The 20595-nt window shown below is 56.7% G+C and overlaps 1 protein-coding gene and 1 long non-coding RNA gene across 2 annotated transcripts; both read left to right on the top strand.

Annotated features, from left to right (window-relative positions):
* The first annotated feature begins 237 nt into the window (after positions 1–237).
* On the top strand, positions 238–4122 carry LOC119158205. The gene is made up of 3 exons (XR_005107807.1): positions 238–347; positions 453–502; positions 2780–4122. It is a non-coding gene; the product is annotated as an uncharacterized LOC119158205 (long non-coding RNA).
* An 8736-nt stretch (positions 4123–12858) lies between these two features.
* THY1 (Thy-1 cell surface antigen) lies at positions 12859–18732 on the top strand. Its single transcript, XM_037409964.1, has 4 exons — positions 12859–12989; positions 15367–15438; positions 15581–15916; positions 16596–18732. Exons 2-4 carry the CDS (start codon positions 15402–15404, stop codon positions 16706–16708), a joined length of 486 nt encoding a protein of 161 aa, XP_037265861.1. The 5' UTR covers positions 12859–12989; positions 15367–15401; the 3' UTR covers positions 16709–18732.
* Positions 18733–20595: the final 1863 nt, after the last annotated feature.

Below are 20595 nucleotides of genomic sequence, written 5' to 3' on the forward strand. Positions count from 1 at the left end.
GGGGGGGGCGCTGACTGTGAGTGTCCTAAGCTGAGTTAGGGGGTTGGGGGTGGCTGCGAGCGTCCTGAGGTGAGTTACTGAGTTAGTTACTGAGTTACCAGTATGTGGCTGTGTCACAGAGGGGTCACAGCGCGGTGCCGGGGATGGCGGCCGGGCCAGTGCTGCGCGCGCGCAGCGCCCTCCCGCGCCGGCGCCCCCCGCCCCCGCCCTCCGCGGCGCTGAGGTGGAGGAGTCGCCCGGGGCAGACGTGGGGCTCTTGCCGTGGGCGCGCAGGGCGGGAGGCCGGAGCACTGCTGCCTCGGAGGACGGCGCGGTGTTTCAGTAGAGTTTCTGAGGGAAAAGCTGAGGTAAATCAGAGAGAACTGAGTGAGCTTTGTAGGGGAGAAAGCTGAAGTAACTTCGCAGGGCCGTTTCGGTGTCAAATCTGAGGCAATCTGTCTGTATTACCTCAGGGTAACGCTGTCTGAGGGGGACAGTGAACATTGTGGAAGGAAAAGCTGAGGTAAGTTAAAGGAGACAAAGGTGACATTTTTGACAGAAAACCTGAGGTAATTTAGATGAAACAAAAATACTTTTTTTGGAAGTGTGAATCTGCAGTGATTTGTGGGGGGAGCATATCTGAGGGAAAGTCTGATGTAATTCAGAATACAGGCAGCATTTTGGACAGGGAATCTGATAACAGAGGGGACAGAAGTAATATTTTCAGCTGAAAATGCGAGGTACTTTAGAGGGTATTAAACAACTGTTTTTGTAGGAAAATCTGAAGTAATGTAGAGAGGACAGATGGTATTTTGGAGGGGATAGCTGAGGCAACTTAGAGGGGACCCACCAGACAATCTTTGTGGAAAATCTGAGGCACCTCAGGATGCACAGGGTAAGCATTATCAAGGGAAAGGCTTAGGTTTAAGGGGTACAGAAACGCATTATGGTGTTTGTCTTCCCAATTAACTGTAACGTGTGATGGAGCCCTGCTTTCCTGGAGATGGCTGAGCACCTGCCTGCTGATGGGAAGTGGTGAATTAATTCCTTGTTTTGCTTAAAACAAGTGCTTGCTGGCACCCCACCTCTGGTAGGAGCAGCTCAGTGAGAAACAGTAAGGAAAAAGTACGCCCAGTTAGACCACCACTGCAGCACTCCAAATAGAACAATGGGCACCTAAACTACTTCAAAGACAATGGTGGAAGTAAACCTGACCCAGGGTGTGAGAGTAATAGCTGATGATTCACAGGGGAAAGGACCTGTTTGGGTCAACATAAACAAAACTATGAAATATACTGAAAGCTCCAGGGAAAGTTACAATCGTTATTTGTGGCTTCCTGAAGGAAAACCCTGAGAGGTAAATGCTTCCTCTTAGAATTTTGAATGGGGCAAAGACATTACTATAGGAATTCCCCCATTGTCATCAAAACTAAAATGTGGGCAAGAAAGCATGAGTTTACGTCAACAAAGTGGTTCTCAGCCAGGGCTTGGATATCCTTGGAGTAAGATATACTGTGTCATAAGTGACAGAACTCTGGGAAATTCTGAGCTGGAATCAATGGAACCCAGAATGGTTCATCCAAATCCCATAGCAATAAGGGGGAGGACCTGGGGCTGGAAACAACTCATGAGTGGTGTTGAGTCCCTCCTCAGTAAGTATATTCCTTGCTTCATTCTAGCCAACAGTCCTAAACAACCTGGTAATACATAATTGCATTAAGATTCTAAATTGTACCACAATAACACAAAATGGGAAAGCATACCTGTTTCAGCCTGGATCCTTCCTGAAAACGGGACCCTACTCCAGAACATGTGTAACTGTTGGGGATACCAAATCCCACTGGGAAATTCTACAAACATGTCACCCTTCACGTGAGGTTGCACTAGTTCCCAGAATTTTTGGGGCGTTCCCTGGCCTCACTTACCAATAAAAGGTGTGAAAGTAGATAACAATTTCTGGATGCTACTGCTCCATAACCAATGTGATTGTACTGACATGGTCTGTTCTACCCCTTTGGGCTTGGCCTGGGGATATTTGGATGGCAGATTCTACTCACTCTTAAACTTACAAGAGCAAAGTAGTTTGTTTTGTGGGTTGTAAATGCCTACTATGTGTCCCTCAAATTTTCAAATTTACAGTACCATATAAACACAGGAGATGGTGACAGAGCTCTGAGGTCCAGACCTGTCCAGACTGTGTGGTACATGGTGTTGCAATACCCAGCTATTACACATGGGGAAGGACCATTTCTTTAATGTTGGAAAATATTTATCCCACGTGTAACCCTTAAATGACATCAGGTTTTTTTAGAAAATATTACTTGGCAAATACATGTATTAAGTAACTGGACAAGACAAATGTTCTTGGGAACCCAAATTTACAAGTACATCAAGTATCTAAAACGGCCCTGCAAAGTTAGTTAGCTTTACACATGTTACTACTGAAAGAGCAAGAGTGTGCGGAATGTTAAACCTCACCAAAAGTGAATGTTGTATTACTATTCATAATGCTGCCACCACCATTGAGGAAGCATGTGAGAACATGAAGGAAGTTGCTGGCCAAACTGGAGAACTTTTCCAAGTAATGCAGTCCAAAGACTGGTTTGATGGATGGAGTCAAAATCCCTGGTTGGAATCACTTCTTCGATCATTGGGACTAACAGGGTGGGGAAAATGGTTTATGCAAATAGGACTAATGTTGTTGATAGGATTCCTTTTCCATACAATAGGCACAGGTATTGTTTGATGTATGGTAACCATTTATGCTCTTCTGTCTCTCTTCTGTCCTACTATATGCTAGGCAAAGGATCACCACCCTTGAAGACAAAATCCAAGAAGCAGCCAAACAACTCTTGAAGTCATGAGGTGGAATGAGGAAATATTAACCAGTTCATGTTCACCAGTACGCAAAGCCCCTCCTCAGCAATGGAAAAGGACAAGAGATCATGGGTTAAAAAGTCACACGCCACCTCTGTCCCTATCTGCTACCTGAAGTCAGGTGTGTAGAGATTGCAGATCCAGGTCACATCAGACCCAAGTGTGATGAAAATGTTCTCTCTTCTTCTATCCCTATTTTATCATCAAAATCAAGTATATGAAATTCAAGATTACTTTTGTTTTCTTCTATGATGAGATTAAGAATTCAAATTTAGGAATCTTTCTCTCTGACATACCAATTGCAATAAGCAAATCAGCCAGAAAAAGCCGCTGTTACACACCAAGTCTTTAACTAATCCTCCTTAGAACTAGATCCTGCACAGATAATTCAAAACAACCTGTCCCACACACACCGAGTGGGGTGGCAGCTGCTTGGAGGGCTCCCCCTGTAACCAGGGGGTATCTCTGGCCCCGGCCTTTCAGAGGTGTGGGGCCAGGTGTATGCCCCCCTTGTTCTCGGGGCTGGGGCCCCGGCCCCCTGGCCTTTGGCAGTGAAGCTCCGCTGCCTGGCCGCCAAGTCTCATTCCTGTTGCTGTGGGGGAAAGCCGAGCTCTGGGGCTCCCTGGGTGTCGACCTGCCTGTAATCAGGTGGCGGGTCTGGGAGCCTTTTGCTCCACTGGCAGCCTGTGTGGGGCGACCCCCTCGCTTAGCGGGGCAGCCCCTGACTATCGGAGAGAAGCAGCCTCCATGGGCCTTCGGGACAAGGGCTGCCCTGTAAGGTGGGGACCAGCCAGCACCCTGGGGTCCCGGGCACTTTGCGGTCCAGGCAGTGGCTGGAGCCCCCTGGCAGGAGGGGTGTGGCAGCTCTTTGGCTGCTGCTTCACATGCCCAGCTCATTTGCCCAGGGACGCCTGCCTCCAAGCCCAGTTCCAGCACCAGCGGGAGCTGTGCTGTGTGTCATCGCTTTGGTGAAATAACTCTTGTTGTCTCCACAAAAAGGACAACTTTTTGGGTTTGGGTTGTGAGATTTTCATCAGATACTTTTTTAGTGGACATTCCTTTTGTGATTGTTATTTTCAGCATGTTTCTGCGTTAGGTGTTTAACTGTGGGGAACTGGCGTATTTTGTATAATGGATGATTGTTTCTGTGGGAGAACTCTTTTAGGTTGTTTGCTTTATTTTGTGTGTCAATTGGTTTGGTTTTATTGCAGCCTCCTCACAGGGTTTAAAGTTTCTGGACCCAGTCCTCCAGAGAAACATTGTTCTTTCTGTTCAGTAAGAGCATGTGTGGCTTCACTTTTCCCCATTATTGTATGTGCTGATTCTTCAATAAAATATTTTTTTAAACTGTGTGTTACAGTAATTTTCATACCAAATCTTTCTGCTACTCATGCTTGTAAGGTTGTACTATTTGTGTTTTTTCACCTTTGCAACAGCAGTTGCAGTTCCTGCTGTCAGGAGGTTGTTGTGTATTTATTCTAGGTTGTTCCACATGGCTCTCGGGTATCATGAGAGGTGTCCAGTACATGACATTGCATTACTATAGTGGACATCTTACAGGGTAGAGCTCCAGGACAGCTGACGGGTGTCCGGAGTTACTTAAGTAACTTAAGTAAGTTAAGTTAAGCAAGGACTTAAGATCTTGCTTAACTGGTGCGCAAGGATTATTCTGAAATCCTTTCAAAATAAAAAAACAAAAGGGAGCATGGCTGCACTGTTGCACTTGGTGTTATTTATGTATGTCTTTTACTCAGCACATGTTTTTAAATAGCTCTGAAAGCCTATAGTAATAGAAGTACTAGAGGAGAGAAGCGTGTGTTGTAATGGTGGGGAGTTTTTTGGGGCCGCATTGTGGTACTGCATATTTTGGGGGTCTGGAGTGGCTGCTTGCAAGAGCTTGGCTGAGCGCACTGGAGGGCAGGTGAGGCTCTGCCGGCTTTGACAGCATTCACAGCCTGTTGCCCAGGTGGTTTGTTTACAGAAAAATACAGAGTTGTACATTTAACATACAGGATATTGTTAAGTTGTTTAGAGGCAACACAGAAATTAATAAACCATGTAAAGTATTTGAAAAGGATAGGAGAGTAAGTTAATGTGAGCAAGTGCTGGCTGGCAGGATCACAAACTCCATTAAGGTTGGATGTTCCGCCAAGTGGTATGTAGCTTCTGATTCTGAGCATGCTCAAGGTATCTGAAGCCACAGGAAGAGATTCCTTCCAGTAAACATTGGCGGGGGGAGTTTACTTTTTTGCAAGGAAGACTTTTTAAAAGTTGCAGAGGTTTATTCTTTATGCGTTGCCTTTGTTACTCGTTTCTAGTGATGGTACGTGGCTGTGCAGTTTTTCAGCTGTTAATCCCAGGGAAGAGGGCCTCTAAACAGAGCAGCTGGGCTTGTCCCAGCATCTGGTGTCCCTGCCTTGCCCTGGAAAATAGGAAGTGTTTGGAATAAACCCACTGGTTGGTGAAAGTGACAGCTTTGATGTGAAACTCCTGGGGAGAGATTTTGGTGTCACTTAAGGGAGTAAATGGCAGGTGCTGCAGTACTGAAGTGGGATCTGGCAAGGAGCAGTTGGTGCCAAACGGACAGCACTGCCTGGCATGGCTGTGGCCCCTGCCATACGTTTCTCCTCGGGGTCTCACCAGTGACATCCTCCTCTCAAGTGGTTCCATTTCAATGCTTGTGGTTGCAGAGCAGACAGTAATTACCAGCTGTGCTGTTGTACCTTGACGTCCTCGAAGCGAGAAGGGTGCTGTTCTGTTTCTTGTTAGGTATGTTGTGCTACTAGGCCAGACTTAGAACATGCCGGACACGGGAGGGCCTCAGCTTGTTCAGTTACTGATGCTTTACATAAAGCAGTAGCAGCTCAAAAAGATGAGATCATGACGGGGAGCTATGCTTCCCAACACAGAGACCAACACTGCATGCGTTTGTGTTCATGGGGAAGTGGTGGTGATGGGGTGAAACTCATCAATAAGAAGGATTTCGCTGCCAACTTATGCTTGCAAATGGAAAAGTGCACTCCATACAAAAAGTAGTCCTCAGATCTGCCTGTGGAGGAAATATGTTTTATTAACATTTTTCAGAAGAAGTCAAGGTTCACCTTGCAGTTTGTTTCCAAAGTTTAAGTGCTGTATGAATTAGACCTCTGCTAAATCTCCAACTGCACTTTCCCAAAAACCTGCTTGCTATTGATAATTCAGCTCCAGAGACTTGAGTTCGTTCAGTACCGAAAACCTCCTCGAGAGGGCACGTCCTGGGGGTGACCGTGGCCCGTTTAACACCGCTCGCTCACAATGTGGGCATTCCAGCCATTGCCGCTCTGGTAAAAAGTCCTGTACATGCAGACTGACTTGTTCTGCTTTATCGCTGCAGAGGTGAAGCAGGCCTGCAGCTGGGCCAAACCCCACCTTGTCTTGTGCCTCCTTCCACTTCTCTCCGCGGTGAAGTGCTGCGTTACGCTGCGCTGCTCCTGGCTGTTGGGCCAGAGCCCTGCCTGAGCGTTGCATTTTCCCTGGCAGGAGCCTGCTTCTGAGCAAACTTTGGCTCCCTGGAAGTGCCTGTCTTTGGTGCCCCAAAGGTGCAGAAACACCTGGGGAGGTCTCCACAAGAGCTGTTGTATCACAGGGTAAGGGGCTCCTGCTGGGGCCTCTTGCCTGCCTGGGGTAACAGGAGGATGGAAGGAGCCCAGGACAGCAGCATTTTCAGACACTTGATTCTGTACCACTTGGAAACAATTGTGTGGCTACAGCAGAAATGGTTGTGTTTGCTGGAGGGCCCCCAACTGCCACCTCGGTGCTCGTAAAAACTCAGTGAATACGTTGAAGAGCACTCACGCACCAGCACTGGTCTTTAGTAGGAGTCCGGGTAACTTCTCCCCTGCTACAATCAAGATTTTTTTTTCTTTCCCTTTCCCTTTTAACTTTTACTTGTGTCTTCAGATTTCTCTTTACAAAAGCTCAGTGATTCTTTTTGTCCTGACCCACAGCCTGTCTCCTGGAGACTTAATGTTTCAAACTAGGGGGTTGGCCTAGACAGAGGCGGAAGGAATTTCTTCAGGCCGTGTTTTTCTGTGGCAAAACTGACGCACAGAGAGATGAGGTGACCCGCTTCCTGCCCCTGAAGGAGACTGTAGGAGAGATGGGGATGGGGGACCCGAGCTTCCTAGCTCTGCTGCGGGAGCCCAGAAACACAAGGTTCTCCAACCTCCTAAGCAAACAGAAGCAGACAACAACGGGTAAAAAAGCTGCCTGGGAGGCACTTGAAAACCTCCCTCTGCTCCAAACAATTTGTCATTATGGACTGGGAGGAATTGCTGAGTGACTAAGCATGGCACAAGGCTGGTTGCGCGGCCAGATGTGGCTGGAGGGCTGCTGGTGTTTGTGGCTCTGTGCTGAGCAGGGTGATGCAGGGCAAGCTGAGGGCCTCTGGGGAGAGCTGGCATCAGGCCTGGGCTGTCTCCCCCTCTGCCCCGCCACCCGGGTGTCCTTGGGGCAGGAGGGCTGAGGAGGCACGCCGGCAGCACAGGCTTGCTGGCTCGTGTCAGCGGCAGAGGCAGGGAGCGGGGAAAGCCCTTCCTGGCTCAGCCTCGGTGCAGCTCCCATTGTCCCCGCTGACAATGGGGGAGAAGAGCGAATGCTGGAGCTGATGACACAAGCCCAAGCACGGGGAGCAGCTGGCTGGCTGCTGAAGGGAAGCACTGTGTGCTGTGGCGACAGCCACTGCCCTGCCAGTGCTGCCAGGGTGAGCGCCAGGCCTGACAACCTCCAGCCTCAATGTAGAACCCGGCTCCGCTCTGCCTGAAAGGGGCGAACCTGCCTGCCTGTGTTTAACCTGCCTGTATTTAACCTGCCTGCCTGTGTTTAACCTGCCTGTATTTAATCTGCCTCTTTTCAGAGCAAGGAGCTTCCCAGCTGGCTTGGAGCACAGGGGGGACCCTGCAAGCAGCTCTTTCCAGCAGCTCTTCTCCTCCGGAACTAGCCACAGGAACCCACACGGTGAGAGTTAACCACCCTGGCCCAACGGTTTCTTCATAAATAAGGGTTATTAATAAACAGTTTCCATTCCTTATGGCTCAGTCGGTAGGAAGGGGAAATTGGGGAAAGCTATTTCTGTTTTCTGTAGCTTGCATTATTCATCTCTCTCGAGAGAGAGATGAGAAAGCTAGGCTGGGGCTGGGGAGCAGAGGCAGTGCAGTGCTCTGCGCCCCTTTCTCTGCCCAGCATCTTCCCAGGAGGCCACTAGGGGCTTCTCCTTTCCCACACAGGTAAATTTCCCCAGGACAAAGGGGTTTAAAGCTGCTCTGGGAGTCAGCGGCCTGTCTGGGGCTTCTAATGCCACACAACCTGGGATAAGCCCCTATAGGTACTCCCCTTGACTGCCAGCTTAAGGGGGGGGACAGGGTGTGTGTGCGCTGTGTCACAGGGTAAGGCGTTCAGCTGGTAGAGGAGGGGAGTTTCACCGTCTGAAGTGGCACCTTTTCCCGGTTCCAACTCTGTCCATGTTGACTTTCATACAAAGAGCCCATGGGACGTGGCACCCTTGCAGAGAGGTTGAACACAGGCTTTCTGGCCCCCCACCCTGCAGGTAAGGGGCACAGCTCAACTCTGAGCTGGGAGCTGAGTTATCTGCCAGACCTGCCCAGTTCAGCTGGCAGAGATGTTTCTCCTTCCCCCAGGGACAAGTCTCCCTTTAAGCTCAGCAGAGATCAGGTTTGCAGGGCACGGTGTGGAAAGCAGCTCTCCCATCCCAGCAGCTGCGTGGGGAAAAAAACTAGCCCATGCCAAGCACCAGCAGGATGCATTACTGGCTGCAATGGGAGGCAATGAGGAGGAGGCTGGAGCAGGCAGCCAAGCACCACTCCCACTCAGTCTGGAGACCAGATGGAGCAAACCGAGAGCTCTGTGCCTCAATCAACACCCTCTTCCAAGCTGAGCTGGCTCCTAGTGTCCTGGCTGGCTCCCACAAGGATTTCCAAGTCTCTTGCAGGAAGATTTTAGTGGCCTTGGGCAGGAAGGGCTAGAGGCCAACAGAGATGGTCACCCGCTCCTCCAGATGGATAGCAGATCTCAAGGAGAATGGCTCTACTCTGGTTGGGCAGGAAAGCCGCGCTGCTGGGATATTGCCTGGTGGCTCCCAGATCCCAGGAGGGTGGAAAGGCAGCAGTGCTAAATGAAGCAGAGATTTAAGAGGGGGGAGATCCTACACTGTAGTGAATACTCACTGCTGGCAGCCTCCCAGAGAACCCTCTCTTCAAGGCAAACCACCACAACAAGCGGGAGGGCTCAGCATCCCCATCCTTGGGGCACTCTTGCATGACTGGGTGCAAGCACAGAGCCAGGACTTTCTGCTAGTCACAGCGCACAGGCAGACAGGGAGGAATGAGGGAAAGGGAGGGATGTTCCTGCTGGCAGGTGTGTCAGTGCAGGGACTGTCCTTAGTGTCAGTGCTGGGTCCTCACATGCACTTCCCAGCCCTGGATCCCTCTCTGTTAGACTGAGGCCTCCAGTCTCTGGGGGTTCTCTGTACCAAGGATGCAGCCATGGAACAGGTCGAGGCTACCAAGGCAAACTGCAGGCAAAGCACCCTGGCAGAGCTGGGACTGTGTGTGAGCCAGCCATCTCCTTTGATGAGCTGGTGTGGCTGCTTGAAGCACAGCAGACCCCAGGCCAGTGCTGCAGCAGGAGCTTTGCCTGCCCCTGTTTTCCATGGCTGTGTGCAGGAAGGAGGGGAGCACAGTCTCCTCCACCCCCGCTCTGTGTGGTGGTGCCACAAAGCCCAGGGGCTTCGTATCTGGGCCATGCTACATATAGCATCCGTAGGGCCTCACTGGGCTCCCAAGGGCCATTCTGTCTCTCCAATCAAGGGCAAAGCTCTTCTGCAGCCACGCTTTCTTGTCCCTCAAAGATGGGGTGGGAAGGGCCCAGGTTTGGCTCAGTGCAGTGAGAAGCATGATTCCTGTGCAGCTCTCCTACCAGATGGAGCTCTGGGCCTTGCCCGGCCTGCCAGCCGGAGTGGGGATGTGCAGGGGCAGGCGCTGCGCTGCGCAGCAGGTGAGCATATCCATCAGTCCAGCCTAGAGCTGCGATCTCTGCCAGATCTGCCAGATCAATAACACCGATTCTCAGATACCCTCCCTTACTCCTCCGTCTTGTAACTCCCCAGCTCTAATGGCCTCAGAGAAGATGCCAGGAGTCTCCCCCCAGGAGTGCTGCCCCCAGGTCCTGTCAAATGGGACCTCATGTCTCCCCCCCCAGCAATTAGCAGTGGGAGAGCAAATCGTTGCTGGTAGGGACCGGCTGCTGCGTGGGCATCCTGCTGTCACGTTTTGAGCAGGACCCAGCATGTAGTGCTGCGCAGTGATTCACAAGCAGGAGGAAGAGAGAGAGAGACTCTCTTCTTCCATGTTGGGGGATAGGCTGAGGGCAGGGGAGAGATGTTCCTCTTGGAAAGGATGTGCACCCACCTTTCTCCTCGAAGAGGGGTGTCCCCTACAGCAGGATGTCCTTGGGGCAAGGCCGGGTTTTAATTGCTGCAGCAGCACCAGACACCCGAGTCATTGTCCCCCTTGGTGCTTCTGTGCCCAGCCTGCCTCCCGCAGCTACTGGGGATGGTCCTTGAGCTACTGGGAGCAGCGATGCCCCCAGCACACTCCAGCAGAGCAGAAGGATGCCCCACATGCCCTGGCTTTCTCTCCAGAGCTAGGGGCAGCTGGGCTGATCTGGCCTCCTAGGAGAGCTGCCTGTGCCCTGCCTCTGCCTGCTTGTCCGTCTGTCTTGCTGCATTGACCCGTGCCTGCTGGTATCGGCACTGCTGTGCTGCACCATGTCTGTCTGGCTACCTCCTGGCCCCTGTTTATGCTTGGCTGTCTCTCTGTCTGACACCTGCCAATACAAATGCTGCCTGCCCCCCTCTCCATTTGTTGGTCTGTCTGTCATCATCAGATTTTCTCCTCCTCACCCTTTTCTTTTCCTTTGGCCAGTATCTGGAGGCCTCTGCATTAGGTGTGACTTGGGGACTGATTTTCTCTGGTTTATGGATAGCAGCCAGGCTGCAATCTGCAGTGAAGGGACTATCCAGCAGGAGAACCTCTGCAAGGAGCCTCCTGTAAATACCTAGGCAGGATGCTCGCTGCCAGCACTGCCCAGAAACTGCACAATCACGCCTGTCTCCACAGCACCACAAGGAAGAGATTTAAAGGGAGCCAAGACCTCTTGTAATGGGACTTGGGCAACTGCATTCCTGCAAAACGCAGCCCCTTGAGCTTGGACCCCCTGGCTGCCTGTGCTCGCATAGCTGGGGGGAGGGTGGGGATGTGGAGGGGACATAGTTGTAGAGATATGGCGCTAGATGTAAAAGCGAAGTGTGCGTGTGAGCGCACGCATGTGTGTGCGCATGGTTACACGTGCTGCCCCACATCACAGCTGTGTCTTGACGCAGACCTCGCACTTGCATTTTTTGCAACCTGACAACCTGGCAACACACCTCTTGCGTTTGTCTGTTTGCGTTGCATCGATCTGCTTCCAGTCGTGGCTTTCTGTGTCAGTTTGCCATGCCTTTAATCCCGTCCTTCGCCAGCACTGTCAGTCTGTACCATCCCAGGTCACCAGTGTAGTTGTGCTGCTGTGCACCTGCAGCAGCATATGACCCCCAGCCTGGGTCCGTTCGATAGGCAGCTGCCACAGCAGATAGGGTCAGGCCTTTGCCCTCCTCACGGCAGCACGCTGGGGGCCCTGCTGCACGTGCCCTGGGCCAGCTGGGGTGTCCGGCCCCGTTTGGGGCAGCATGCCCGCAGCCCACGTAGCGAGCAAGCAGGCAGAGGTCAGATTTTGTAGAATTAGCAAAACCCCACGGCACAGCCAGCTTGCAAAACCTCAGCACTCGAATGTCACCTGGGATCAGGTTTTGCTGGAGCAGAATACGACTTTTCATATCAACTTTCACAGCGCCAGCCCTTTTTGCAGAGCCCGGCCAGGGGGTGCGGGAGGAGGCGAGGACAGGGCAGGCCATCCTGCATGGCTCCGTTCCTTCCTGGGGTGCCTTGGGACCCCAACTCCCAGTGATGCTGCCCTCCTCTCCTGTCATCCCCACCTTGCCCAAGAGCAGGGAAGAGGTCTTTTGCCGGGCTGCCTTCTGGGTCCAAAGACATTTTTTGCCTGTGTAGGAGCAGCTCACTGAGCCCCTTCCCAGCCACGTGGGGGGACACCCAGCCCGTGTTCACGTCCCCACTGCCACCAGCCCCGGGCCTAAACCTTGAGGCTTGTGGCCGTTGGCAGCACGGGCAGAGCTTCAGCTGCGTCCCCGCAGTTCCACCATTCCCTGCTTGGAGACCGGTGCTGCCTGGGTCTGTGGTGACCTGGTGCAGGCTGGCCTCGTCGGGCCTGCTCGTTTGGGGAGGGGGAATACTTGCCCCCTCCTCAGCAAAGCCCAAGCCAAGCTCTTCTTTCCACTTCCAAAGCAGAGCAGCTACCCAAACCAGGGGAGGATGAGAGCTGGCAACTCCTCTGCAAAATGCGATGTTCCCATGGCGATGGGAAACTGCCGCCCTTCCCAGTCTGCAGAAAGAGGGGAACGGGAAGGGGGGGGCAGGGAGACGGACACACCCGCCCATCCCCCGCACCACTGCGTGCCCCGCCAAGCCCCCTTCCCCCTGCCCAAGGGGCTGCCCCCCGGCCCCGGTGTCCCAGCCTTGGCCCGAGCCCCCCGGGGCCGGGACAGCCACAGCCCGGGGCGGGGGTAGGCCCGCAGAGGCAGCCCCCCGCGCAGAGGCAGCCCCTCCCCCCGTAAAGGCAGCCCCCCCCCAGAAGGCAGCCTCCCCCGCAGAACCAGCCCCCCGCAGAACCAGCCCCCCCCGCAGAGGCAGCCCCCCTCCCCCCCAAAGGCAGCCCCCCCCCGCAGAGGCAGCCCCCCCCCTCGCCGCAGGGCCGGGGGCCGAGCCTCCGTGACGCCGCCCCGCACTGATTTGCTGGGGCCGCCCGCCCGGCCCTTCCCAAACTGCGGGAGCGCCGCACCGCCCACAGCCCCGCCGGGCAGCAGCGCGGGCAGCGGCAGCAGCGCGGGCAGCGCGGGCAGCACCGGACAGCGCCGGCGGCCCCGCGGGCGGCAGCGCGGGCAGCACCGGACAGCGCCGGGCCAGGTAGGCACCGACCCGCCCGCCCCCGCCCCCAGCGGCGGTGCCCCGGCCCCGCGGGGAGGGGGCACGGGGCTGGGGCCGCTCCGCAGTGCCCCCCGCTCCCCGGTGCGCCGGTGTGGCAGGGGGACCCTCTCGTCCCTGCCGCGGTGGCGGCGGGCAGGGGGATGCTCTGCGGGGGCAGCGGCCGCGGAGGGGGATGCTCTCCGTGCCGGGATGCTCTCCGTGCTTTCGCATCGGTGCCGGTGCCCCCCCCCCCGCCCAGCACGGGGACTGCGGCATTGCTCCGTGGGCACGCCCGCGCGCGCACCCCCGCCCCTCGCCCCCCACCTCCCGCTCCCACGCGTGGCTGCTGCGCCCCTGCCCGCTCCCCGCAAAGGGGCCAGCGCCCACCCGGAGCCCTCCCGCCCCCTGCAGGGCCAGGGCACAGGTCTCACCCGCTCCGCTTTGCCCCCAGTGCCCGGGAGCCCCCGTGTGCCCCCCTTTTGCTGGCAGCTCCCCCCCCCGCCCCCCGTCACGGCCAGGCTCGGGGCCGGGGACTTGGTTTCTCTCAGCCCACCAATCTGGCTCTCTCCTTCCCCAGCATCACTCAGCCACCGCACCACCATGCCCACAGCCCGCTTGTCACCCTTGGCTTGTCACGGTGGTGGGCACAGGGGTACGGACCACCGCACTGTGGCCCCAAGCAGGTGGCAGATACTGCTCTGCCAGAGCCGGAGTCACCCCAACACTGAGTCACCCCAACGCTGCCATCCTCGGGGGTCCTGTCCCCATGCAAAGCCTCTGGGATCATGCAGGAGCAAGAGCTAGCTCCGCTCCCGGCACCACTGTCAGGAGGAGAGAAGGGGTACAAGGGATCCAAGGGCTCCTGAACCCAGAACCTAGAGGATCTGAGTGCTTTTGCACACAGCTAGGAGGAAGCCCCCTCTCTGGGAGCTTATTTGCACTGATTTTCTGGAGGAAAGCCTGGCTGTGACCTAGATAGTGCCCCAGGACACTGAGAGAGGAGTGGATCCGAGCTGAGAAAGGACAAAGCAAGGGACAGGGGCTGGTCTCCTACATCACGCATTTGCCCCCATTTGCAATGTCTTGGTTGCCAAAACCAAACAGAAGGGAATTTTTCTTCCTGGCCAGGGTTTGGGGTTGCAGATATAGAGATCTTTCACAGCTTCAGAGTGAGCAAACGGGTTTGGTATTTCCTCCCAGAACATTTCGTGAAAGACCCAAAAAATGCTAAAAAGAAAAATCCAGCTGGTTGCAGTGCAGGCAGTTCCTAGCTCTTCTCTGGATGCTTGGGCAGGCTCAGAGGGAGCAAACTGGGGGTCTTCTGTCCCCTCTGCCAGCCTGGAGCCCCAAAGGTGGTAATTTACCTCCCCCTCTTGGACCTGCCCCCACACCCCCAGCCTGGAGGACCGACTGCAGCGCGCTCGGTGTGTCCTTCAGCCCTGGTGTCTGCTTTGCTGCTCCCCCACCCTCTCCCTCCATTCCGCATGTCTGCGGCTGGATTCCCTGTGCAGCTGCTTGGCTGGGCTGCAAACCTTTAATTGATTCCTTTCAGCTGGATTGGAACCCCCAGCAGCCCTGGGGTTTTGACAGCACATCTGCGGGCTCCTTACCCACCCAGACCAGCAGGCAGCTTGAAGGGAGAGGAGCATCATGCCAGGGACCCAGAGGGTGGACTCTGCCACCCCAAAGACCTTCCACCCCATGGCCGGGCAGGCTCAGCTCAGCTCCTGGAGACGTGGTGCCATCCCTCGGTGGTCTTGGCTCCCTGTCCAGCTGCCGTGTCCCTCCTTTTCACTGCTCTTGGCCCCTTTCCCTCACTGCATTGCAATGAGTCATCTTTGCTGAGCTCACCCGCTGGAGCCGCAGGGGGGCTGGCAGGCCTGGCACCCGCCGGCGCGAGGGAGGGTCCCTCACCTGGCAGCACGCTCACCGTGAGCCGCAGCCCCCCGGCCATGATGTGCAGGCACCGGGGCACATCCCGATTTCTCCTGCCTGTCCCTCGAGTGGGCACCCAGCCTGGGCACAGGGCAGGAGGAGGGGAAGGCGGCACGTGTGGGCCTTGCTGCAGGCAGCTGCAGGTCTGCGCCACGCTCATTTCATGTCTGACGCAGGGGATCCAGAAAAGAGACCGTGGCCAGCATTGCCTGGGGATGTGGGAAGCACAGTGCCCGATTCCCTAGCTCGTTGCAGGGCTAGCTGGTCCCTGCGCAGCGAATCAGACCTCATGACGAGGAGCAGAGGCTGCAGAGCATTACTTGTGCGAGAAGAGGCAGCCTGGCCACCTGTGCCATGTGTGCCCATGTCTGTACCACCAAGGGCCCACATCTGTGTGCTGGGGCCATGGCCTGGCTAACTGCCTCTCTCTCTCCCTGCCCAGACTCCCCTTTTGCTGACAGCACCTTGAGCGGAGAGATGAACCCCACCGTCAGCATCGCTGTCATCCTGACAGGTACAGCCGGCAGACACGCATCCCCTCCCTGCTTTCCAGTGAGCCTGAGCTCAGCCCAGAGCAGCCGGGCAAGGGCCAGGAGGCTGCACAGGCATCCCCAGTCCTCACTGTTCCCTGCCCAACCCCTGCTTGCCTCTCCCAGTGCTCCAGGCTGCCCACTGCCAGATGATCAAGGACCTGAGTGCCTGTCTGCTGGGCCAGAGCCTCCGGGTGGACTGCCGTTATGAGAACAAAACCAGCAACCCCCTGACCTATGAGTTCAGCATCACCAAGGACAACAGGAAGCATGTCATCCACAGCACCATCAGCGTCTCTGAAAATGTCTACCGAAGCCGAGCCAACGTCACCATGCACAAGAACCTGGTGTGCCTCTACCTGCAGAGCTTCACCACCAGTGATGAAGGTGTCTACATGTGTGAGCTGAAGGCCACCAATGACTACACTGGCAACCAGATAAAGAACATCACTGTCATCAAAGGTGAGACGGGCAGCGGCGCCTAGCCTCAGTCCCTCCTTCACACCTGCTCCTTGGCTTGGCAGGGCCAGTAGAGAAAACCACAACCCCCTATGGCATCCCCAAACCCAGCCTGAGCCCCATAAATACTTCCCAGCCCTTGCATGCCCTTCCTACTGCAAGCAGAGCGGTCAGCCCCACAGATGGCCTCACTGCCCCATCTCAGGGTGCTTACCCCTGTCTGTCCTGGGCGCTGCCTTGGGTGCATTGATCAGGTGTCCTGCCACTGGTGATGCTTCACAATCAATCCCAGTCACCAGTCTGCTGGTGAAGGGCTGAAGAGGTCTGGGCTCCAGAGCGGGAGTGCAGTAGGGATTTTCCACACTCAGGTCCCGCAGGAGCAGTCCTCCAGCTGCAGAGCCCTTCGTCTTACCTGGTGCCCATCCCCTTGTCTCCTCAGTCAGGCAGAGGCAGGGTTATGCTACCCAGGGTCTCTGTGCCCCCCAAAAGCTTTGCCACCACATGGGCACAAGGTGGGAGGGGAAACAGGCAAAGAGGCCACGATGGGACTTGGTTGAATTTCTGTGTCAGAGACAAGGCAAGAAGCTGAGTCCCAGTACTCCTTATAACAGCCAGCCTGATCCCTGTTCCCAAGGGATTTCATCGTGTCTCTTCTCTCCCTCCCTGTTCCCTGTCCTCACAGACAAACTGGAGAAATGCGCCGGCTTCAGCCTCTTGATCCAGAACACTTCATGGCTCCTGCTGCTTCTCCTTTCCCTGCCTCTGCTGCAAGCCGTGGACTTCGTGTCCCTGTGAAAGGAAAAGCACACACACACACGCACACGCACGCACACACGCACACACGCACACACCGAGTACCCCAGCAAACCTGCCTCCCCCGCCAGAACGCAGCCCTTGGAAAGAGAAGCTGAACCATTTGGAACAAGTGAAAACTCTCTGTGTTATCTCTATATAGCCGTGTATCTAACGCTAACCACCGTCCTGTGCCGAGACCCACCATTACACGCACACATGCCCTGCTCCGAAGCATGGTGGCTCCGCTAGGCAGCGTTGCTTCTCCCATCACACCTCCCCTGCTCGGTAGGCTGGCTGGTTTGCTCGTGCTGGGAGCACTGGAGTCTCAGCCCTGCACAGCCTGCTTCTCCCATCCCTTTAACTTTTGGGGTTTGCCTGTTCTGAACTGGGGAAAGACAGCTGGACTGGCAGGTAAGAGACAGAGATGATGCGAGAGCGTGCAGAGGGGTCCCCGCGCCGGGTGCTGTGCCCACAGCCCCTGGAGGGGATGAGGCTGCCGGCGTCCCTGACCCACCCTGCCCACCAGCCAGGTGACTTGCTGATGCCTCAGCCTGCTCCTCTCGGCCTGAATCACCCCGAGCTGCCGCGACTGGGAGAGGGCAAGGCAAGCCCTGGCTCAGAGCAAGCAGGGAAGAGACAGAGGGACCAGGGGAGGCACGGGATGATGCTGGGCCTGGCCAGGCTGTGAGGAGAGCGGGGAGCAGGTCTGGGAGACACCCATCAAATGCCCCTGCCTCCGCAGTGCTCTTCTGGGGCTCTGGGAGGGGGGCTCACTGCAAACGTGCTTTGGCAACAAGTTTTTCCTAATCTGTTTTTTGCAGCTGGGCTGGAAGCAAGGCCTCCTCCAGACACCACCTGGCACCTTTGGGCTGCCCGAGCCAGCGACACCACTCGCTCTCCTCGGGGATCAGCCCTTAGCTGTGACGAGAGAATTGCTGCCAGCCCCCACGCGCAGTGGAGGCAAGCAGAGCCTCTCTGAGCTAGCCACAGCCCTGCCTTCGCCCCTTCTCCCCTCCCCAAGGCCCCCAGAGCTGGACTGAGGCAGCGGTGGGGAGGGGGCTCCCCTACGGGAGCCTGCACAGGGATTCCTCTGCACCAGCACCCTGTGTTCCCCAAGGGAGCACCTGGGGGCCCCAACCCCTCCAGGCACGCGTCCCGGTGCCTGGCGTGGGTAGGCTCAGCAATCTTCCTCCAGTCCCACCATACCGCTGGGAGGAGGCCGTGTGCCCCCTCCCTTCTAGCATTTCCCTGTCTCCATTTAAGAGCAGAAAAGGGCCTACAGGCAGCCCAGCTCCTGGCCACCACCTCAGTAAGGCCAGGACCTCCTCAGGGGGCAGCAGGAGCAGGGAAAGGGATGCTGAGGCCAGCCCAGGTGCGCCCTGATGCCCCGCAGGACCCCGAGGAGCTGGTGGGCTGCTGCCCCGGTGTCCCCAAAACCTGGCAGCTCCCGGGCAAGGAGCAGCCCAGCCGGCTGTGGGAGAGAGACCGTAGGGACAGCCCTGCTGTGCCCTACGCAGGGGAGGGCATGGGGGCAGGGGGAGATGCAGGTAGGGGCATCGGGGTCCGTGGGGTGAACCCCAGCCCTGCTGAGCTACCCGTGCAGCGTGGGCTGTGCCACCAGGGCTGAGAGCAATTCACAGCAGCGGCTCCCCACTCCTTGCTCTTCTCCAGACACCATGAGCTGCCTCCTACCCCTGTGCCCATTCCTTGCCCATCCCTGCCTGCTTGCTTGCTGTCTAGTGCTGCTGAGGCCACATATAGCCGAGGCCTGGCTGTGCCCAGCTCCCTGGGTTTGCTGGTGGGCACCGGGGCGGGCGCAGAGCCCAGCCGGCAGAGCACGGATGCGTCTCGAGTCTCATTTTTTTGTGAACATTTGTAGTTGTTTCCACAGCTTGTCATAAAAGAAATTCTGTTCAGGGGGATAAAAAAAAAAAAAGAACCCTATGAAAAGCAACAACAAAAAACCCCTGTCCTCCGGGAGTGTTCCTCTGTCTGCACAATAAAACCCTAGGTTGTGTGTTGAAGCCACGGCCACCCGTGTGTGCGGCGGTGGGGCAAGGGGCCGTGGCGGGGCTGGGTGCCAGCCTGCAGTGAGGGCAGGGACCGCCTGTGCTGGGGGGGGGGACCCTTCCCGGGCAGCCCCCACCATTCCTCTCCCAGGCATCCAGCAGCCTGAGCCCTGCGGGAGAAAAGCGGGCAGGGACAAGACTTGCCTTTCCCAGGGAGGGTGATACCCTTCTGCCCACCTGGAGCACGGACCCCTGCACCCAGGCCCTTAGCCCCATCCCCATCCCATCCCTGTCCCTATCCCATGCCACTCAGTCCTAGAGACCCCCCCTCCTCGCCCCGCTGTGAGCCAAGGCTGCCCACTGTGCCGGCAGGGAGGCAAGGCAGGGTAGGTACCAGCGGGCACCCCAGGGCCGGTCCTGTCCCAGCCATCCTCCGGGAAGGGAATTGCTGGGACTGGGAGCACGTTTGGGAGCAGGGCTGGGTGTGCACGTGCATCCTGAAGCTCCTGGCCCTGTGGTGCTGTGCCTGTCTTGCCAGGGTCCGTCCTGCTGCCCATGCCCCTGCACACTGCCCGCGGGGCTGCCAAGGGCCCCGCATCGCCGAGAGCAGCTGGATCAGCCATGCATCGCTCCCTGCCCGGGGTCAGGGTGCTGCCCTGGGAGCTGGGGACCGTGGGGCACGCTCCCCCTCAGGATTGGGAGCAGGGCCCTGCCACCACCCTGTGACACCGCCGATGACCCCATAGCAGCCTCCCAGGGTAACGCTCAGATGCATCCCTTGCCCAGCCCTCCCTGTTTTTAAGGGCTGGAGCCAGGCAGGAGGGAGGAAAATGCCACCATAATTACATCCCTCCTAATTATCCTCGGCAGGTGCTCACTGAGTCACAGCCGCTCAGGCGCTGACATACCACGAGGCCTCGCCACCCTGGGCAGGTCAGGCGTTGGGGAGCGGTGCCCGGTGGGTGCCCTGGTGTCCCCGTGGAGCCATGAGGGGTGGGTGCGCTGGTGCCCACGCCACCACACCAGCTGCCCCATGCCCACCTCTGCTACAGGCTTAGGGGGTTCTTCTCCCTACGACTTGCCCCGAGGGGGGCAAAATCTAGACGACCTCCTCTCCTTACCTTGATGCTCCAGACCTTACTGGCAGCCACGGGCACCCCCTCTTTCCGCCTCCCTGACCCCCACACCACACTGTGTCCCGCCCTGCTCCCTCTTAACGCTCTGTCCATCCTTTCTCTCCCAGAACTCCATCTCCCTCTCCAGATCTCTCTCCTCCCCACACTTACCCTCAGCCATCCTTCCCACAGCCCCCCTGCCTCCGCAGCCTCCCCTCCCAGCACCCCCTTGCCTCGAGCCACCAGCCCCCTCGGGTTCACGTCCCCTTTAAGCCTCTCCAAAGCTGGAATGCGAGAGGAGCATTTCTTCGCCCTGTGAGGTCAGATAAAGACACTATATTTATCTAGCCGGTAACCTGAGCTGTGAATTTCTGCGGTGGTGTTTTTACGCAGCCCCACAGCCCTCTGGCTCGGCCCCCTCCGGCTATTGCGTCCGTGGGGCAGCCCCTTCCCTGCGAAGGGCTCGGGTGCTGCTGGCCCCTTCGCATGGCTCGCTGTCCTCCAGCCCCAGAGGAAGCACCCTGAGAAGGCAGGATTGGCTCCCCACGCTCAGCCCCACAGGCATCACCCCACGGCCAGCCGCTCGCCCCTCGCCATGCCGGCCTCATGCCCCTGACCAGCCACCGGCCACCTGCCCCACCAACCCACACGCAGGTGAGTGGAAGGGGTGCCACGGGGACACCGGCCCCAGGGAGGGGGGCTGCAGTGCCAGAGGCTCAGCGGTGCCAGCAAAACTGCCTCCCCTCTTCCTTCAGCTGGGTAA

The sequence above is a fragment of the Falco rusticolus genome, chromosome 16, assembly GCF_015220075.1.
Source record: "Falco rusticolus isolate bFalRus1 chromosome 16, bFalRus1.pri, whole genome shotgun sequence".
Classification (NCBI taxonomy): domain Eukaryota; kingdom Metazoa; phylum Chordata; class Aves; order Falconiformes; family Falconidae; genus Falco; species Falco rusticolus.